The 18,187-nt window shown below is 26.4% G+C and overlaps 5 protein-coding genes and 1 non-coding gene across 6 annotated transcripts; 2 read left to right on the forward strand and 4 right to left on the reverse strand.

Moving 5' to 3' along the window:
- Window positions 1–366: 366 nt before the first annotated feature.
- LOC122855830 lies at window positions 367–2,347 on the reverse strand. Its single transcript, XM_044157482.1, has 4 exons — window positions 2,029–2,347; window positions 1,813–1,936; window positions 1,227–1,720; window positions 367–1,052 (listed from the first exon to the last, which is right to left on the reverse strand). The coding sequence occupies exons 1-4, from the start codon at window positions 2,158–2,160 to the stop codon at window positions 417–419; spliced, it is 1,386 nt and encodes a 461-aa protein (XP_044013417.1). The 5' UTR covers window positions 2,161–2,347; the 3' UTR covers window positions 367–416.
- Window positions 2,348–8,811: 6,464 nt separating this feature from the next.
- Window positions 8,812–11,397, forward strand: LOC122855826 (sorting nexin-17). Its single transcript, XM_044157479.1, has 2 exons — window positions 8,812–9,239; window positions 9,307–11,397. Exons 1-2 carry the CDS (start codon window positions 9,180–9,182, stop codon window positions 10,666–10,668), a joined length of 1,422 nt encoding a protein of 473 aa, XP_044013414.1. The 5' UTR covers window positions 8,812–9,179; the 3' UTR covers window positions 10,669–11,397.
- Window positions 11,350–14,261, reverse strand: LOC122855832 (60S ribosomal protein L4). Its single transcript, XM_044157484.1, has 7 exons — window positions 14,123–14,261; window positions 13,486–13,663; window positions 13,119–13,364; window positions 12,796–12,920; window positions 12,458–12,556; window positions 11,997–12,268; window positions 11,350–11,790 (listed from the first exon to the last, which is right to left on the reverse strand). Exons 1-7 carry the CDS (start codon window positions 14,123–14,125, stop codon window positions 11,412–11,414), a joined length of 1,302 nt encoding a protein of 433 aa, XP_044013419.1. The 5' UTR covers window positions 14,126–14,261; the 3' UTR covers window positions 11,350–11,411.
- Window positions 12,343–12,412, reverse strand: LOC122856059. Its single transcript, XR_006374129.1, has one exon. It is a non-coding gene; the product is annotated as a small nucleolar RNA U18 (small nucleolar RNA).
- A 242-nt stretch (window positions 14,262–14,503) lies between the features above and the next one.
- LOC122855839 (alpha-ketoglutarate-dependent dioxygenase alkB homolog 7, mitochondrial) lies at window positions 14,504–15,784 on the forward strand. The gene is made up of 5 exons (XM_044157493.1): window positions 14,504–14,643; window positions 14,787–15,056; window positions 15,122–15,295; window positions 15,374–15,501; window positions 15,572–15,784. The coding sequence occupies exons 2-5, from the start codon at window positions 14,802–14,804 to the stop codon at window positions 15,705–15,707; spliced, it is 693 nt and encodes a 230-aa protein (XP_044013428.1). The 5' UTR covers window positions 14,504–14,643; window positions 14,787–14,801; the 3' UTR covers window positions 15,708–15,784.
- Window positions 15,780–18,085, reverse strand: LOC122855837 (transcription elongation factor S-II). The gene is made up of 4 exons (XM_044157492.1): window positions 17,867–18,085; window positions 17,450–17,627; window positions 17,037–17,389; window positions 15,780–16,650 (listed from the first exon to the last, which is right to left on the reverse strand). Exons 1-4 carry the CDS (start codon window positions 17,933–17,935, stop codon window positions 16,315–16,317), a joined length of 936 nt encoding a protein of 311 aa, XP_044013427.1. The 5' UTR covers window positions 17,936–18,085; the 3' UTR covers window positions 15,780–16,314.
- Between the last annotated feature and the right edge of the window lie 102 nt (window positions 18,086–18,187).

The following is an 18,187-nucleotide window of genomic DNA, read 5'->3' on the forward strand; positions in this document are numbered from 1 at the left end:
AAAAAAAATAAAATAATAATAACAATATATATTCAAGTTTATAAACAACAATAAAATGACGTATTTAAAAAGGAAAAAAAACAAAAAAAAATCTAGTAGCTTCATGTTTATAAATAGCTAAACAATAAAAAATTTTTCCATCGAAAAAAAAAAATAACAAAAATTTCGAAATATAATTTATAGAAATAATATTATATAGTTATTACGGAAGCCGGGTAGGGACATTGAGTGGGGAAATGTGATATCAAGATAAAAATAAATGAATACAATTTGGTAACGAAAAAAAGTAATTTACACCACATTATTATATTTGACTCTAATACATTTAAAAACTCTATTACATTTTAATTGAAAACAGTTTAAAGATTTTTTTTTTTTTCGTCGCGATATTAATAGTCAGTTGTCACCAAAATTTGTCAATTATTTAATTTTTTTTTTTTTGAACAAATAATTTTAAAATATGGCGATTCATATTGTTTTTTATCAATTTCGAAAGAAACAGCAACAAGCAAGATTCGTTTTCTAATTCTTGATATTTCTGCTGCTTTTTTGATAAATTCAACAGTTACACTCGTGTCCGGAACAAACAACGCTTCCAACTTTGGTGAATTTTCGAGAACTTTTATAGCTAAATCATCATTAATTATATTGCTGCCTGGTAACATTAATCTAATTAAGTTTTTGAGCAATTTGATGGATGAAGAATTAATGCTGTCATTAACGCCAGAAAAAATAAGAAACTTTAGATTATTCATCTTTGAAATGGTTACTACACCATCATTGGTTATCCATTGCCATTTTATCGTGAGCGTTGTTATTTGTTTCATGGTATTGGCAATAGTATACAAACTATCATCTGAAACTTTGTATTCCTTCAAATTCAATGTAGTTATACTCATTAACTGATTTGGCCTAATGATATTTTCGTTTAAGGAACGATCATAGTAAGAACATTCTAGTGTGCGATTACTTCTCAGATACTCTTCTAACTCTGGGTACATTTGAATACCACCAAATTCAAATCTTTTCAGAGCCTTCATTCGTTTAAGCACCTGCAAAAAAAATAATTCATAAGTATATGTAAAAAAAAAAAAGAATATTACGTAGGTGGGACGCTTTGCTCACAAATAATTGCACATAACCCACCGGAGTATTGAAAATTTCAATTTTCGTCACCTGTGATTTTTTTAAATTGTTTCTTGTAATAGATATAAAGTTTAACTTACATACATGGTGATCAGCGAAAATTTACAGGATCCAGTATATTCAGAGGGTACGTCATCTTTCCAATTGAACAGAGTCAGATCAGTCAATGTATCAGCAAGGGGTAACAATGCATGGATTATATAATCAAGCATAGACTCGTATTTCATATATTGAAATATAACTGTTAATACTTTGAGCTTAGATAGACGTGAAAATGCTTTATCATATATTATTTCATCGTCATCATAGATGAATCTCAATCGAAGTTTCACGAGGTTTGAACAATATTCATTAATAACTGGCACTATGTCACTATAACCATACGCTGACAAGTCTAATTCTGTTAAATAACGACCACATTTATAAAGCAATGATTTTAAAAAGGTTAATCTTCCATCAGGTATTGGATATTTCTTCAAAAAATTTGGATACTCGGCTCGTTCCCAATGAGTTAGTTCAAGTTTTTTGACATTACTCCAGGAATAATCAAGGACTCTTCTCCATTTTTGACACACTAAAAAATAAATAAATTATACAGATATATTAATTATCGTAATTAAATAATATTGTTAATCAATTAATCGATATATTGTACTTATCACATACCCAATGCAATTTTGGGTCTTTCACATGCTGGCACATATGTGAATATTTCAGCTAGACAATCATCATTAACAAGGTTAACTATTTTATTTTTTGCGTATGAATGATCATGATGCTGATAGTATATCTGAAAAAAGTAATGAATATTTAGATTTTACAACAATAATTTAATAATTAATCGACATGCATGTTTTTACTGCAGTTGGATTTTGGACTAACCTTATTATTATTATTTTCTTTAAGGGAAGCTGGTGTTGATGTTTCACTTGTAACTTTATATTTTTTACAAACAAAGTTTTCCAACTCTAATTTACGTTGTTTTCTTTGCTCTCTTACACTAAAATATAACATATTAAAATTTGTTATTCACTATTGCCAATTAGTTTTGTTTACTTTTTTTTTTATTTCAATACATTAACATGCGTGAACGCACGTGAACGTATACACTATATGAAGGGCGTAGCGCGTACCGAGTACCGACGCGAGCCACTGCGAAGTGCAAACTGGCAGAATTATATCCCAGAACTCCAGAAGCAACAAACAAATTAAAAAAAAAAACAAAATTTAATTAATTTTTGAATAGAAATATTAAAATAATATTAATTTTCATACCTCTACAATTTACCTTTAAAAAACATAAAATAATATATTAATTATAGTTGACAATTTACAATAAAATAATTTCATTTTATAAATTTATTAACTCGTTACTGTTAGTAACAAAATAAATATAAACGATGCAAGTGCTTATGAATTAAAAGAAAAATTATCCACATGATAATAGATGCCTAATAAGTAATCAAAGATAGCATTTATTATATTTTTTTTTTAACAACAATATCCTTCTTTCCATGAACCACCTAAACAAAATAACAAAAAAAAAAATGATAATAATAACAATATATATATATTCAAGTTTATAAACAACAATAAAATGACGTCTTTTAAAAATAAAAAATCTAGTAGCTTTATGTTTATAAATTGCTAGACAACAAAAAATTTTTCCATCGAAAAAAAAAAAAATAACAAAAATTTCGAAATATAATTTATAAAAATAATTCATATATAGTTATTACGGAAGCCTATGGAAGCCGGGTAGGGACATTAAGTGCGTATGTGATCTTGATATATGTGATATCAAGATAAAAATAAATGAATAAATTTTGGTAACAAAAAAACGTAATTTACACTGCATTTTTATATTTGACTCTATTACATTTAAAAACTCTATTATATTTTAATTGAAAACAGTTAAAAGATTTTTTTTTTTCGTCGCAATATTAATAATCAGATGTCACCAAAATTTGTCAATTATTTAATTTTTTTTGTTGAACAAATAATTTCAAAATATGGCGATTCATATTGTTTTTCATCAATTTCGAAAGAAACAGCTGAAAGCAAGTGTTGTTTTCGTATTCTTGATATTTCTGCTGCTTTTTTGATAAATTCAACCGTTACACTTGTTTCCGGAACAAAAAGCAATTCCATCTTTGGTGAATTTTCGAGAACTTTTATGGCTAAGTCATCATTAATTATATTGCTGCCTGGTAACATTAATTTAATTAAGTTTTTGAGCAATTTGATTGATGAAGAATTAATGCTGTTATTAACGCCATAAAAAATAAGACACTTTAAATTATTCATCTTTGAAGTGGTTACTACACCATCATTAGTTATCCTTTCACAATTTATCTTGAGCTTTGTTAATTGCTTCATGGTATTGGCAATAGTATACAAACTATCATCTGAAACTTTGTATTTTTTTAAATTCAATGTAGTTATACTCATTAACTGATTTGGCGTAATGATATTTTCGTTTAAGGAATGATCATAGTAAGAACATTCTAGTGTGCGATTATTTTTCAGATACTTTTCGAACTCTGGGTACATTTCTATACCACCAAATTCAAATCTTTTCAGAGCCTTCATTTGTTCAAGCACCTGCAAAAAAAACCAATTCATAAGTATATGTAAAAAATAAAAAGAATATTACGTAGGTGGAACGCTTCGCTCACAAATAATTGCACATAACCCACCGGAGTATTGGAAATTTTAATTTTCGTCACGTGATTATTTTAAAAAATTATTTTTTTTGTAATAGATATAAAGTTTAACTTACATAGATGGTCATCCCCGAAAATTTACAGGATCCAGTATATTTACAGGGTACGTCATCTTTCCAATTGAACAGAGTCAGATCAGTCAATGTATCAGCAAGGGGTAACAATGCATGGATTATACGATGAAGCATAGACCCGTTTCTCATATATTGAAATATAGCTGTTAACACTTTGAGCTTAGATAGACGTGAAAATGCTTTATTGAATATTAATTTATCGCCATCATAGATGAATCTCAATCGAAGTTTTACGAGGTTTGGACAATATTCATTAATAACTGGGACTATGTCACTATAACCATACGCTGACAAGTCTAATTCTGTTAAATAACGACCACATTTATAAAGCAATGATTTTAAAAAGCTTAATCTTCCATCAGGTATTGGATATTTCTTTAAAAAATTTGGATACTCAGCTTGTTCCCAATGAGTTAGCTCAAGTTTTTTGACATTACTCCAGGAATAATCAAGGACTCTTCTCCATTTTTGACATACTAAAAAAAAATAAATTATACAAACATATTAATTACCGTATTTAAATAATATTCTTAATCAATTAATTGATATATTGTACTTATCACATACCCAATGCAATTTTGGGTCTTTCACATGCTGGCACATATGTGAATATTTCAGCTAGACAATCATCATTAACAAGGTTAACTATTATATTTTTTGCGTATGAATGATCATGATGCTGATAGTATATCTGAAAAAAATAATGAATATTTAGATTTTACAACAATAATTTAATAATTAATCGACATGCATCTTTTCACTGCAGTTATATTTTGGACTAACCTTATTATTATTATTTTCTTTAAGGGAAGTTGGTGTTGATGTTTCATTTGTAACTTTATATTTTTTACAAACAAGGTTTTCCAACTGTAATACACGTTTTTTTCTTTGCTCTTCTACATTAAAATATAACATATTAAAATTTGTTATATTCACTATTGCTAATTAGTTTTGTTTACTTTTTTTTTTTATCTCAATACATTAACATGCGTGATCACACGTTAACGACTGTAAACGCACGTAAATGCACGTAAACGACTGTGAACGACGTAGACTATAAAGTGCGTATGGTACCAAGTACCGGCGCAAGCCGCTGCGAAGTGCACAGGGCAAACTGGCAGAATTATATCTCAGAACTCCAGAAGCAACAAACAAACTAAAAAAAAAAAACAAAATTTGATTAATTTTTAAATAGAAATATATCAATGATTTGAATTTGTATACCTCGACAATTTACTTGTGAAAATAACAAAAAAATAATATATTAATTATAGTTATCAATTCACAATAAAATAATTCCATTTTATATTAACTTGTTAGTTTTTTTAACAAAATCGATATGAACAATCCAAGTGCTTATGAATCAAAAGAAAAATTATCCACATGATAATAGATGCCTGATAAGTAATCAAAGATAGCATTTATTATTTTTTTTTTCAACAACAATATCCTTCTTTCCATGAACCACCTAAACAAAATAACAAAAAATGGATAAAAAAATAATAACAATATATGTTCAAGTTTATAAACAACAATAAAATGACGTCTTTTAAAAATAAAAAATCTAGTAGCTTTATGTTTATAAATTGCTAGACAATAAAAAATTTTTCCATCGAAAAAAAAAAAAATAACAAAAATTTCGAAATATAAATTATAAAAATAATTCATATAGTTAGTACGGAAGTCGGGTAGGGATATTAAGTGCGTATGTGATCTTAAAATATATGTGATATAAAGATAAAAATAAATGAATAAATTTTGGTAACAAAAAAACGTAATTTACACTGCAATTTTATATTTGACTCTATTACATTTGAAAACTCTATTACATTTTAATTGAAAATAGTTGAAAGATTTTTTTTTTTTTCGTGGTGATATTAATAGTCAGTTGTCACCAAAATTTGTCAATTATCTAATTTTTTTTTTGTTGAACAAATAATTTCAAAATATGGCGATTCATATTGTTTTTTATCAATTTCGAAAGAAACAGCTGAAAGCAAGTGTTGTTTTCGTATTCTTGATATTTCTGCTGCTTTTTTGATAAATTCAACAGTTACACTTGTTTCCGGAACAAAAAGCATCTCCATCTTTGGTGAATTTTCGAGAACTTTAATGGCTAAATCATCATTAATTATATTGCTGCCTGGTAACATTAATCTAATTAAGTTTTTGAGCAATTTGATGGATGAAGAATTAATGCTGTCATTAACGCCAGAAAAAATAAGATACTTTAAATTATTCATCTTTGAAATGGCTACTACACCATCGTTAGTTATCCATTGCCATTTTATCGAGAGCATTGTTAATTGCTCCACGGTATTGGCAATAGTATACAAACTATCATCTGAAATTCTGTATTTCTTTAAATTCAATGTAGTTATACTCATTAACTGATTTGGCGTAATGATATTTTCGTTTAAGGAACGATCATAGTAAGAACATTCTAGTGTGCGATTATTTCTCAGATACTCTTCTAACTCTGGGTACATTTGAATACCACCAAATTCAATTCTTTTCAGAGCCTTCATTCGTTCAAGCACCTGCGAAAAAAATTATTCATAAGTATATGTAAAAAATAAAAAGAATATTAAGTAGGTGGGACGCTTCGCTCACAAATAATTGCACGTAACTCACCGGAGTATTGAAAATTTTAATTTTCGTCACGTGATTTTAAAAAATTATTTTTTTTGTAATAGATATAAAGTTTAACTTACATAGACGGTGGTCCACGAAAATTCACAGGGTCGAGTATATTTACAGGGTACGTCATCTTTCCAATTGAACAGAGTCAGATCAGTCAATGTATCAGCAAGGGGTAACAATGCATTGATTATATAACCAAGCATAGACTTGTATCTCATACATTGAAATATAACTGTTAATACTTTGAGCTTAGATAGACGTGAAAATGCTGTATCATATATTATTTCATCGTCATCATAGATGAATCTTAATCGAAGTTTCACGAGGTTTTGACAATATTCATTAATAACTGGCACTATGTCACTATAACCATACGCTGACAAGTCTAATTCTGTTAAATAACGACCACATTTATAAAGCAATGATTTTAAAAAGCTTAATCTTCCATCGGGTATTGGATATTTCTTCAAAAAATTTGGATACTCTGCAGCTCGTTCCCAATGAGTTAGTCCGAGTTTTTTGACATTACTCCAGGAATAATCAAGGACTCTTCTCCATTTTTGACATACTAAAAAAAAATAAATTATACAAACATATTAATTACCGTATTTAAATAATATTCTTAATCAATTAATTGATATATTGTATTACCTGCAATTTTGGGTCTTTCACATGCTGGCACATATGTGAATATTTCAGCTAGACAATCATCATTAACAAGGTTAACTATTATATTTTTTGCGTATGAATGATCATGATGCTGATAGTATATCTAAAAAAAATAATGAATATTTAGATTTTACAACAATTTAATAATTAAACGACATGCATCTTTTCACTGCAGTTATATTTTGGACTAACCTTATTATTATTATTTTCTTTAAGGGTAGCTGGTGTTGATGTTTCACTTGTAACCTTATATTTTTTGCAAAAAAGGTTTTCCAACTCTAATTTACGTTTTTCTCTTTGATCTCTGATATCAAAATATATCATATTAAAATTTGTTATTCACTATTGCCGAGTTTTGTTTACTTTTTTTTTTATCTCAATACATTAACATGCGTGAACGCACGTGAACGTAGTCAGCTATGAAGTGCGGACCGAGTGGTACCGAGTACCGACGCAAGCCGCCTGGAAGTGCGAAGTGCGACTCGAGGGGCTATTCATCGCCAAAAATCACGACTACAAAATGTATATAGTCAAAAAACACAAGTACTACACTTACTACACCAGCTTATACATAACTACAATGACTACACCAACAAAATATGATGACTACACTACTTACTAAATTTCAACTATATTTTTTAAATTTTTTTGTGAAGAATATTCCTTTTCACATTTCTCCACGTTAGTATTTTTCGGAGAAAAAAATTCTCCTCATTTCTCCGCATGGGTGAACATGGGAAAAAATCGGTGTAATCACGGAGAAATTCAAAATAATCGTGTAAGAAATAAATTTAATTAGATCATGTATTTTAAAAAGTATTAATTATCAATAATTTACCTCCGTACCAGTATCGACTCCTAATCTTATTTTAAATATTTCTTACAATCGCGAAAAAATTTGGAAAAATATTTTCACAAAAGTACAAATACGCTGTTTGGCACGTTACTGTCTCTTTTTTTATCTTTATTTTTTTTATTTTTTTTTTACTACTTTCAATAAGAGTGGATAGAAAACTGATGAAGTTGACTATTTATCACTTTAATTTTTTAAAATATGATTATGTAAAAAATAAATTTTATTGTTGTTTATAAACTTAAATGTATATTGTTATTATTATTTTTTTTTTGTTATTTTGTTTAGGTGGTTCATGGAAAGAACGATATTGTTGTTAAAAAAAAAAATATAATAAATGCTATCTTTGATTATTTATCAGGCATCTATTATCATGTGAATAATTTTTCCACCTAAACAAAATAACAAAAAACAATAATAATAATAACAATATATATTCAAGTTTATAAACAACAATAAAATTACGTATATTTAAAAAAAAAAAAAATCTAGTAGCTTCATGTCCATAAATAGCAAGACAACAAAAAATTTCCATCGAAAAAAAAAACCAAAAATTTCGAAATATAATTTATAAAAATAAATCATATAGTTATTATTTATTTTTTACATAATCATATTTCAAAAAATTAAAGTGATAGTCAACATCATCAGTTTCTCTCCACTCTTATTGAAAGTGGCAAAAAAAAATAAAAAATAAAAAAAGAGACAGTAACGTGCCAAGAGCAGCTAGTGGGTGTGATATGTCTGTATGTTGCGCACAATCTTTTAAATAAATAATTAATTAACATAAATAATTGACAAAATTACTACAATTATCAAAATAATAACAACAATTTAATGTACATTATTAACACATTGTTGTATAATTTATAAATTAATTAATAAGCATTATATATCAACAATAGATTGTGTCAAAAAAAATATAATAATATTACAAGAGGTTAAATCAACAACAACAATAATAACAATATTTATAACAATTGCATCATTGACATTATCATAAATATTTTCATCATCAAGTGATTAATTGATTAGTAATAATTTTCTTTAAAAAAAAACAAATATAAAATGCATTTCTCAATACCAGACACTCAGGAATTTATTGACAACACTGGAGCTGCATACACGGTGATTATAAATACTCTTAATTATTAAAACAAAATAATATAAATTTAATAATATTTCTAAATTACAGGGATATAATATTCACATAAATGGTCTATTTCACTGTACAGTAAGATACAAGCAGCTACTCAATTTTCATGAGCAATTAACAAAAGAATTTGATGTTAAATTACCAAATTTTCCATCAAAAAAATTATTTCCATTGACAAATAATCAACAAGAAGAAAGACGTACATGTCTTGAAAAATACATTCAAACAATTGGACAAAATTCATTGATAAATAATTGTGAATTGTTAAATGGTTTTTTAATAAATGCACAACAAGAAACATCAAATAAAATTTCATCAATACAAGACATCAATATTTACATGTTTAAAAATAATATAATAACATTAAAATCATCAACATCTGAATCAACATTATGTGTACTAAAAAAAGCACTACGTACTATTAATTTAAATAATAATTATGATTATTTATTTGCATTGTATATTGTAAGTGATAATATTAACAACAAAAAAACAGCAATAATACGTAAATTACAAAATTTCGAATCACCAATACTGACAATGAACAATATAAACATTAAAAATAGTAAAATAGTTATTGGAAAAAATTATTGGGATGTTAATAATGATGATAAGTTGATGAATGATCCAGTATCATTGGATCTGCTGTATATCCAAACAATAGCTGAAATTGAAAGAGGCTGGATCAAAGTACCACATGATTATACTGAACATCTTGATGATTTAAAAATTGATAATAATAAAATGGAATATTTAAATGTTGTTAGGAATTTTAAATACTATGGTTATATACAATTTTCAGCATGTTATTGTGATTATCCAAGACCAGGAACAAAGGTACTTATTGCTATTGGAAAGAATGAATTAAGTATACGAACAATTGATGATGAGGATGATGAAGAAGATGATGTTGAAGAACATGAGACTATTTTTAAAGTAACAAGAATGAGATGTTGGAGAATAACAACACTGCATAATAATACTGACAAAGATGATGATGATGATACAATGAAATACAGTTTAGAATTATCATTTGAATATTTGGTTGCTAAAAATCAATTGCAATGGGTTTCGATATCATCAGAACAAGCAATTTTAATGTCTGTATCATTACAAGGTATGATTGATGAGCTACTAATGAAAAAAACAGATGATGTTCATCAAAAAAGTAGCAAGACTTGGACGTATATTATGAGAGATGGTCAAAAGAAAAAAATTATAAAATCATCATCAGTGTTTGATGATGATATTAATAATGAAGATGATAAAACAAGTGAATTTATTGATAAAAAAATTAACAAAAATGTTGGTGTACCACTTAAAGTTGATAAAGGAAAAAATAATGACTGTGATATTATGGAAAATAATGCATTTTATATGATTGGTGATGATGATCTTTGAGACGAAATTTGGGTCTATTAATTGTACAAAATTAAATATATATATTATGTCAATTTAATTGTTTAATAAATTTTTTGTAATTATATTTGATTCAGCACATGGTAGATTGTTTGCTATGAAAAAAAAATATATATATTTAATATTGCACAAAGTTCTAAGTACTTCTATAATTGGTACAGGGGTAATTTTAATAAGTTTAACAATGTGGTAAAATTACGTGCCAATAATTACGTTTAATTTATAGTTAATCTTGATGAAAATAAAATATCCAAACCGTCCTTTTTCCTGGGGTCAAAATGTTATAGTCTGTGACTTTAATTATTGAAAAATAAATGTTTAAATATGCTCAGAATTTCATGTTAGTTTTAATTTTTTTTCAAGTATTTTTAAAATGTTATTCACGTGGTACTTATACATTTAGAAAGTTGATAAAATATACTGTTAATTTAAAAATAAATTCATCATATTTAATTGAATTTATTTGTAACAAAAAGAAATTAAAAAAAAAATTTTTAAACAACTGAATTGTTTGTTTATGAAGATCTGAAATGGAAAAAAATAAAAAAAGTATTGTTGTTAAAAATTTAAGGATGTTAGATAATAAATAAATAAAAATATATATATATATAAAAAATGGTGGTGTATTTTGTAATAAATAAATAAAAAATTAACACAAATAAATTAATTTTCATTGTATTTATTATTATAATATTAAAAATGTTCACAAATTTCTAATATATAATTTACTTCTTGGCAGCTACTTTTGTTGTTGTTTTTGTTGCTGGTTTTGCTGCAGCTGTTTTTTTAACTGGTTCAGCTGTTTTGGCTGGTGCAGTTGTTTTTTTAGTTGATACTTTTTTAGCAACCTTTGGTCTTGATGCTTTCAAGGCAATCAATGACTTGACACGTCTTTCACGTGTTTTTAATGACTTCACTGCTGCTGAACTTGCTGGTAATGTAATACCACGTTTTTTAGCAAGTGCAAGTTCACGTGATTGTTGACGTTTTTGTGCAGTAAGAATTGCTGCTCTCTTGGTAACAGCTGCGTATGGATTCAACTTGAGCATAGCTCTTGTGTTGTTCAATGGGTTCAATTTTTTAACAGCACGAACAACCTTCTTTCTGCAATTTAAAAATATAAACACAACAATTAATAAATCATTCATATACAAAAAGTAATAAATTAATAAATTGTTGATTAAATTATCAGAAGTGGTTAAGTTTTATAATCACTAGGACTCAGCAACACGGACCAATAAAGACTCATCATTAAAAATACAAATTTGCAAATAAATAAATAAAACATTGTTATTAAAAATATATTGTACCTTGGTGCACGAAGAACCTTGCGGATTTCTTCAGACTTAAGAAGTCTAGCAAGATCAGTGTTTGCCATTTTTGGGTATGGAAGATTGTATCCCTTCTTCAATTTTGATTCTTTACGCCATGTACCATAAAGAGCATCAAGTTTGTCAAATGCACTCTTTGTCCAGATAATAAAACGACCAACATGACCACCTGGTGCAAGTTTCAATATATTCATTTTGTTGACATTCATTAAATCAACACCTGGAATATTTCTGAAGGCTTTTTTGATACCCTGTAATTAATTAAATAACAATTGATTAGTCAAAAATAAAATAAGCTAAATAATTATATTTATAAATTGTAATTTATAATCAGAAATGGTTATTGATAAAATCAATGTAATTCAGCAACACGGACCAAAGATAATCATCATGTTTAATTGAATATTTTTTATTATTTAATTTAATTGTTTTTTGTTTACCTTATCTTGACTGTAGACAATCAATGGACCACGACGTTGGATCTTACGACGATTACGCATTTTACCTTTACCAGCACGTTGACGTTCTGATTTGCGAACCTGATAAAATTATATTTGAATTAATATATGCAAAAGCAACATGATAATATTTATAATTTAAATATGATAATTATGTGCAGAAACTATGTCTAAATTGAGATATAAATACACTCATTTTAAACGCCAAGATTCTATTTTGCTCTGGCACTTGATTGGACCATCCAAGTAAATTTTTTACAAGTTGGGGACATTTACACAGTGCCAATTAGTATGATAACATTAAGGACAATTTAATTTACCTTTAAGACATCATCCCAGGCCTTGATACGACGCAAGAAGATGGTGGCTTCCTTTGTCTTTGTGTATTCTTGAATTTTATCTTCAACGACTAATGGAAATTCAGGAGTATCTTGGATCAAATGTCCTAATTAACAAAACAAAATTTAATTAATAAACAAAACAAATCATAACAATTTAAAATATATTTTAGTTTCTTGTTTTTTTAATCAGATAAATTTTTATTTGGTTTGAAATCAATGTAATTCATAAACACGGACCAAAGTAGATCATCATTATGTAAATTATCAAATAAAGAGATGAGCTAACAATTAATTTAAATTACCTTTTGACATAACAAGTGCTGGTACACCTGATGCAGCAACTGCTGATACAATAGCATAACGTTTTTGGTTAACGTTAACTTTTCTATGCCAACGTCTGTATGTTTTTGTTGGAGCAAACATACGTCCACCACGACACATGTTACCGTATGCACCCTGACCGGAACGGTGAGTACCACCACCACGTACACGGGGAATACGAGCTACAGCACGACCAGTACCCCATGATTCAGCTGAAGTCTGATGACCTTTTGAAGACAAAAAAAATACAAGTGTTAATTGGCATGTTTAATTTGGTTAAAGGCAAGTTTAGCCTTGACTAGCAGAGTTACACTTAAAATGAAACTTTTTTTTTGTTAAACAACTTACCAGCTTCTTTTGAGACGGCGTATGGTTGTCTCTTGTTCTTTGACACTTGTTGATGGATGAAATTTACAACATCTGGACGAATTGGTGCCTTGAAGATGGCTGGCAAGGAAATTGTATCTTTGCTTCGTTCATTTTTGTCAGTGAAAACACTGACCAAAGGTCTGGCTGTCGATTGCGACTAAAACAAAACAAATATAAATTATCAATACTAAATTTTAATTAAACCAAGAATAATTTTTTAAAAAAATTTTGTAGTAAAACAACACAAGAAAAAAAATGCGTCATAAAGTTTTGGGTTAATATGCACATGGCGGCCATTAAACACAACCTCAAATAATTAATTTTTTTTATCAATAAAATAATCACAATTTAACCACTTGTTTCACGTTATATTAATTGAAAATAATAAATAAAATAAATTTAATTAATTAATAAATTATTTAATATTTAATAAATAATTTGATAATTAGTCAGATTGAAGTAATGAAAATGTAGTGTTACACGTGGTTGAGAATTAATTCCATCAATTAAAACTTATTTATCCAATTTGAGGCAAATTAATTGATAAAATTATTATCAATTTATTGTTTAATAATAATTTTTTATATTATTAATTAATTATTAACAATAAACTCACCATAATTGTGCCTTTCTAGCACTTTATTCACGAAAACTGAATAAAAACCAGGCCGTACAATGGGCTGCTGGTATGGGAAAGAGGGACGAGAGTTGAAACTTGAAAATGGCTACCACCCCTTCCTGTTTTATGTTGGTGTATGTTAGATTCCCAAGCTTTAAAAAACCATCAATGCACACATCAATAGCGCTGTATACGTACCACGTGACATTTAAAAAAACAAAAAAAAAAACATATTTACAATAAAAGGATAAATATTTTATAACAATTTATTAATTGTTATTGCAATAATAATTGTAATGTTTATATTTAATTTTTTAATAATTGAAAATGAAAATTTATGCAATTTATGTAGAATTTTTTAGACGACATTTGCTGTCAACAGATGGCAACTCTGTTTATTTTTATCGGCCATTGTTGTCAATTGTCATGAATTTGTTTATTATTATTAACTAATATAAATAAATAATCAACAATTAAAATATAGTACAGTATTTTTATAATTTTATTTTAGTCCACAGGTAATTACCTATATAAATTTATTGAAAAAAACAACATAAACTTTTGGCTGTTTAATTTAATTTTTTGTTTATAATAAAAACAAAAATAAACAATTGTTGTTAATGAATTAATTAATGATGTTTTTAAATATTTAATGTTTTAGATTGTTGGTGAAATAATGGCAGTGAGATTGTTGTTTAAACAATTGAATATATTAAAAAATAAAAATTGTCGTTTGTTATGTACTGGAACATGTTCAACACTTTCAAGTAACAAAAATAATATTGACAATGATAAAAATTGGAAAGAAGAACTGTTAAAAACAATGAAAATATATCCTGATTTTATAAATAAAGATGAAGAAGAATCATTGTTTCAAGAAGTTGAACCTTATATGAAAAAATTAAGATATGAATTTGATCATTGGGATGATGTATGATTAATTTACTCAAAAATAATATTTAAAATAAATAAATTCAAGTTGATTTTGTTGTCTAGGCTATTCATGGATACAGAGAAACTGAAAGATCAAAATGGAATGATGTTAATAAAATAATAATTGATAGAGTTAGACAAATGGCATTTCCACCAGGTATGCCACAACTTAGATATGTTCATGTTTTGGATTTGTCTGCTGAAGGAATCATAAAACCACATGTAGACAGTGTCAGGGTAAATGAAAATAAAATTGTCAATTAATTTTAAATAAAAAAAAATTATAAAATTTAATTAATTTATTAATTTATCTAGTTTTGTGGAGATGTCATTGCTGGAATAAGTTTACTATCTGATTGTGTTATGAGATTGACCAAAGTTGGTGATGAAATTAAATGTCGTGAGGATTTTTTTCTTCCTCAAAGATCATTATACATAATGAGGTAATAATTTACAACAAAAAGAAAGAATCATTTAATCAATTAAAAATAATATTATGTATTTTTTTAACAGTGGTGTTGCTCGACAAGTTTACAATCACGAAGTACTAGGTCCAAATGACTCAATATATCAAGGAAAAAAAATTAAAAAAGACAGAAGAATATCAATAATATGTAGAAGTGAACCAGATACTCAACAATCTTCATAATTTTTTTATCCATTAACTTGTAAATAATGCAGAATTAAATATTGTAAATTAAAATAAAATATTAACACAATATTTTACACACTGATTTATTTTTTATTCATCCTAAAACTTGTAATCAATTAATACAATATACATTATTATTTTTTTTTTTGAACTCATGTAATTTTACGAATACGAATACGATTTTGTAGAAAAAAAAAAATAAAGAATAAAAAAAAAAAGAACCAAAATACAAGTTTATAACTGTCATTTACATTGTTAATGATAATTATTATTTTATGTCAAGTTTTATAACTTTAATCGAAACAAAAGAATAAAAAAAAAAGGAAAAACAAAAACTTGAATCAAGAATTTAATAATTTACAAATAAAATAATCAAAAATTAATTTTGAATAATTAAATTTGAATTTTCATAACATTAAATCAATTAATGAATGATTGATCAACTGTATGACGGTTTTCTCTAGGCAAGATGATAAAAAAAAAAAAGAATATCCAAGTTTCTAATAGAATTCTTTATTAATTACGTCAATTGTTTGAAAAAAAAAAAATGGGAAAAACACGATAAATGATTGTTGGATATATATAATGAAAATGGAAGATATATTTAACAAAATTTCCATCTATTACCACAATGATTACACAAAACAAATGTTGTCATTGGTTCATCAGCTGATCTTGTTTGTACTTGATTATAAGTACAATTACGTTGTCTACATTTACCACATTTAAGTAAATCAGTTTTTGTACCTTGTACTGTTGCAAGTTGTGCATCATTAATAGCTTCTTTTTGAAATTTATCACGTAGTTGTTTTATTTCATCACTTGCCATTTCTTCAGCAGTCATTACAGCCAATCTTGTTGGTGGTATTGCACCTACTAAAAAATTTGTACGTAATGTTGGATTTTTAGCATCACGTAAATTAGCAACACGACTTCGAATCTAAAATATAAATAAATTAATTGTTAATTAACAAATATAAACAATAATTTGTTTAAACTTATTTTAAAAAAAATTATTTCGAAACTTTTTTTCATTTTTTTTATGAAAAATATTAGATAAATTAAATATCATGATAAAAAATTTAATTAAAAAAATTATTTAGTAATTTTTTAATAATTACATGTACAAATATAAATATTTTAATTAATTTCAATCATTTTTTTACACTACTTTTAAAAATACCAACAATAATTAAATTTCGATTTTTTAAAATCGAAAATTACTATTTAATTTTTCGATTGTAAAAAAATGTTTTTATAAATTTGAAAAAAAAAAAAATAAGCTATTAATTAAATATATATTTAATAATAAGCTAATTAACTTACTCTATTTTTATATCTGCTATCTGTATTTCTAAATTCTGCATAAATAGCATCTTCAAGTTCTTCAGAAAGTTCTTCTGGTGTTGCACATCCTTCAATTGTTTCACCACTAACACGTAATGCTGATACAAGTAATTCACGACATTTAAGTCTAACAGCATCAGTTGTTGTTGTTGAACCAGTTGCTGGAAATGATGCTTGTTTTTTATATGAATCTTTACTTGATGTTCTATCATCTTGAATTTTATTATCACTGTCATCTTTTTCTTTTTTTGTATCATCATCTTTTTTATTATTACGTTCATCTTTTTTTGTACTGCTTGTTGATCCACTATCTCTACCATCTTTTTTTGTTCCTAAATAATATATTAAAAATTAATAATAATATTTAAAAATTATTTATCACTTTGTCTTACCAGATAGAAATTTTTTCCAATTTTTAATTAATACTTTTGACAATGATATAACATCATCATCAGTGCTTGATTTACGTAGAGCATTAACTGTCATTCCAATTCTTGTTTTAGTTAAAAGTTCAAGTGTTACTGGAAGTGTTTGCAATGTTTTGAGCAACTCCAATGCTTGTTCTTGTCCCTGAAAAAAAATAATAATAAGCGTTGTTTACATACACACAAATTCAACATTAAAAAACAAAAAAAATATTTCACTTATTTGTATATAATTAATAGATGTAAATTATCAATTGATTGTTAATTAATATTTTAATATGATAAATTAAATATTATTGTCATTTTAATTTAGTTTTATTAATTACAATTTATTAAATTAATTTATCAAAATCCTGAGCGTCTTATATTTACTCACTCACTCACCGTTCCATCACCACTCGACATTTTATTCAATTTTTTTTGAATTTTTAATACTTCTTCTTCAGCACTCATTTTTATATATTTTTTAATTAATTTTATTTGATAATTATTTATTTAACAAAGTGCACGAGGACTTGGTGATTGTTGATTATATTTCAACAAACCGACAACGTTGGCTGGCTATCAGCAAACTGCTCGAGAAGATGGGGCGCGAACCATTTTTTTTTTTTTTTTTTCATTATCAACAAGCTTGCCAAGCTAACAGAAAAAAAATAATAAATAAATAATAAAACGCCATGTTTTTTCTTTATAAAGCGGGAGAAA

Source organism: Aphidius gifuensis, linkage group LG4 (assembly GCF_014905175.1).
Source record: "Aphidius gifuensis isolate YNYX2018 linkage group LG4, ASM1490517v1, whole genome shotgun sequence".
Taxonomy (NCBI): domain Eukaryota; kingdom Metazoa; phylum Arthropoda; class Insecta; order Hymenoptera; family Braconidae; genus Aphidius; species Aphidius gifuensis.

What these genes read in the sequence shown, in the direction of transcription:
- LOC122855830 (XM_044157482.1), bottom strand. Translation starts at nt 2,160, where the DNA reads ATGTTATATTTTAGTGTAAGAGAGCAAAGAAAACAACGTAAATTAGAG. An exon ending in AAGAAAATAATAATAATAAG is followed by an intron (nt 1,937 to 2,028) that starts GTTAGTCCAAAA and finishes TACTTTTTTCAG; the next exon opens with ATATACTATCAGCATCATGA. An exon ending in AAGACCCAAAATTGCATTGG is followed by an intron (nt 1,721 to 1,812) that starts GTATGTGATAAG and finishes TTTATTTTTTAG; the next exon opens with TGTGTCAAAAATGGAGAAGA.
- LOC122855826 (XM_044157479.1), top strand. Translation starts at nt 9,180, where the DNA reads ATGCATTTCTCAATACCAGACACTCAGGAATTTATTGACAACACTGGA. An exon ending in ACACTGGAGCTGCATACACG is followed by an intron (nt 9,240 to 9,306) that starts GTGATTATAAAT and finishes TCTAAATTACAG; the next exon opens with GGATATAATATTCACATAAA.
- LOC122855832 (XM_044157484.1), bottom strand. An exon ending in CGCCGTCTCAAAAGAAGCTG is followed by an intron (nt 13,365 to 13,485) that starts GTAAGTTGTTTA and finishes TGTCTTCAAAAG; the next exon opens with GTCATCAGACTTCAGCTGAA. An exon ending in TTGTCTACAGTCAAGATAAG is followed by an intron (nt 12,269 to 12,457) that starts GTAAACAAAAAA and finishes AATTAATTACAG; the next exon opens with GGTATCAAAAAAGCCTTCAG.
- LOC122855839 (XM_044157493.1), top strand. Translation starts at nt 14,802, where the DNA reads ATGGCAGTGAGATTGTTGTTTAAACAATTGAATATATTAAAAAATAAA. An exon ending in AATTTGATCATTGGGATGAT is followed by an intron (nt 15,057 to 15,121) that starts GTATGATTAATT and finishes TTTGTTGTCTAG; the next exon opens with GCTATTCATGGATACAGAGA. An exon ending in AGATCATTATACATAATGAG is followed by an intron (nt 15,502 to 15,571) that starts GTAATAATTTAC and finishes TTTTTTTAACAG; the next exon opens with TGGTGTTGCTCGACAAGTTT.
- LOC122855837 (XM_044157492.1), bottom strand. Translation starts at nt 17,935, where the DNA reads ATGAGTGCTGAAGAAGAAGTATTAAAAATTCAAAAAAAATTGAATAAA. An exon ending in TTGGAAAAAATTTCTATCTG is followed by an intron (nt 17,390 to 17,449) that starts GTAAGACAAAGT and finishes TATATTATTTAG; the next exon opens with GAACAAAAAAAGATGGTAGA. An exon ending in ATAGCAGATATAAAAATAGA is followed by an intron (nt 16,651 to 17,036) that starts GTAAGTTAATTA and finishes TTTATATTTTAG; the next exon opens with ATTCGAAGTCGTGTTGCTAA.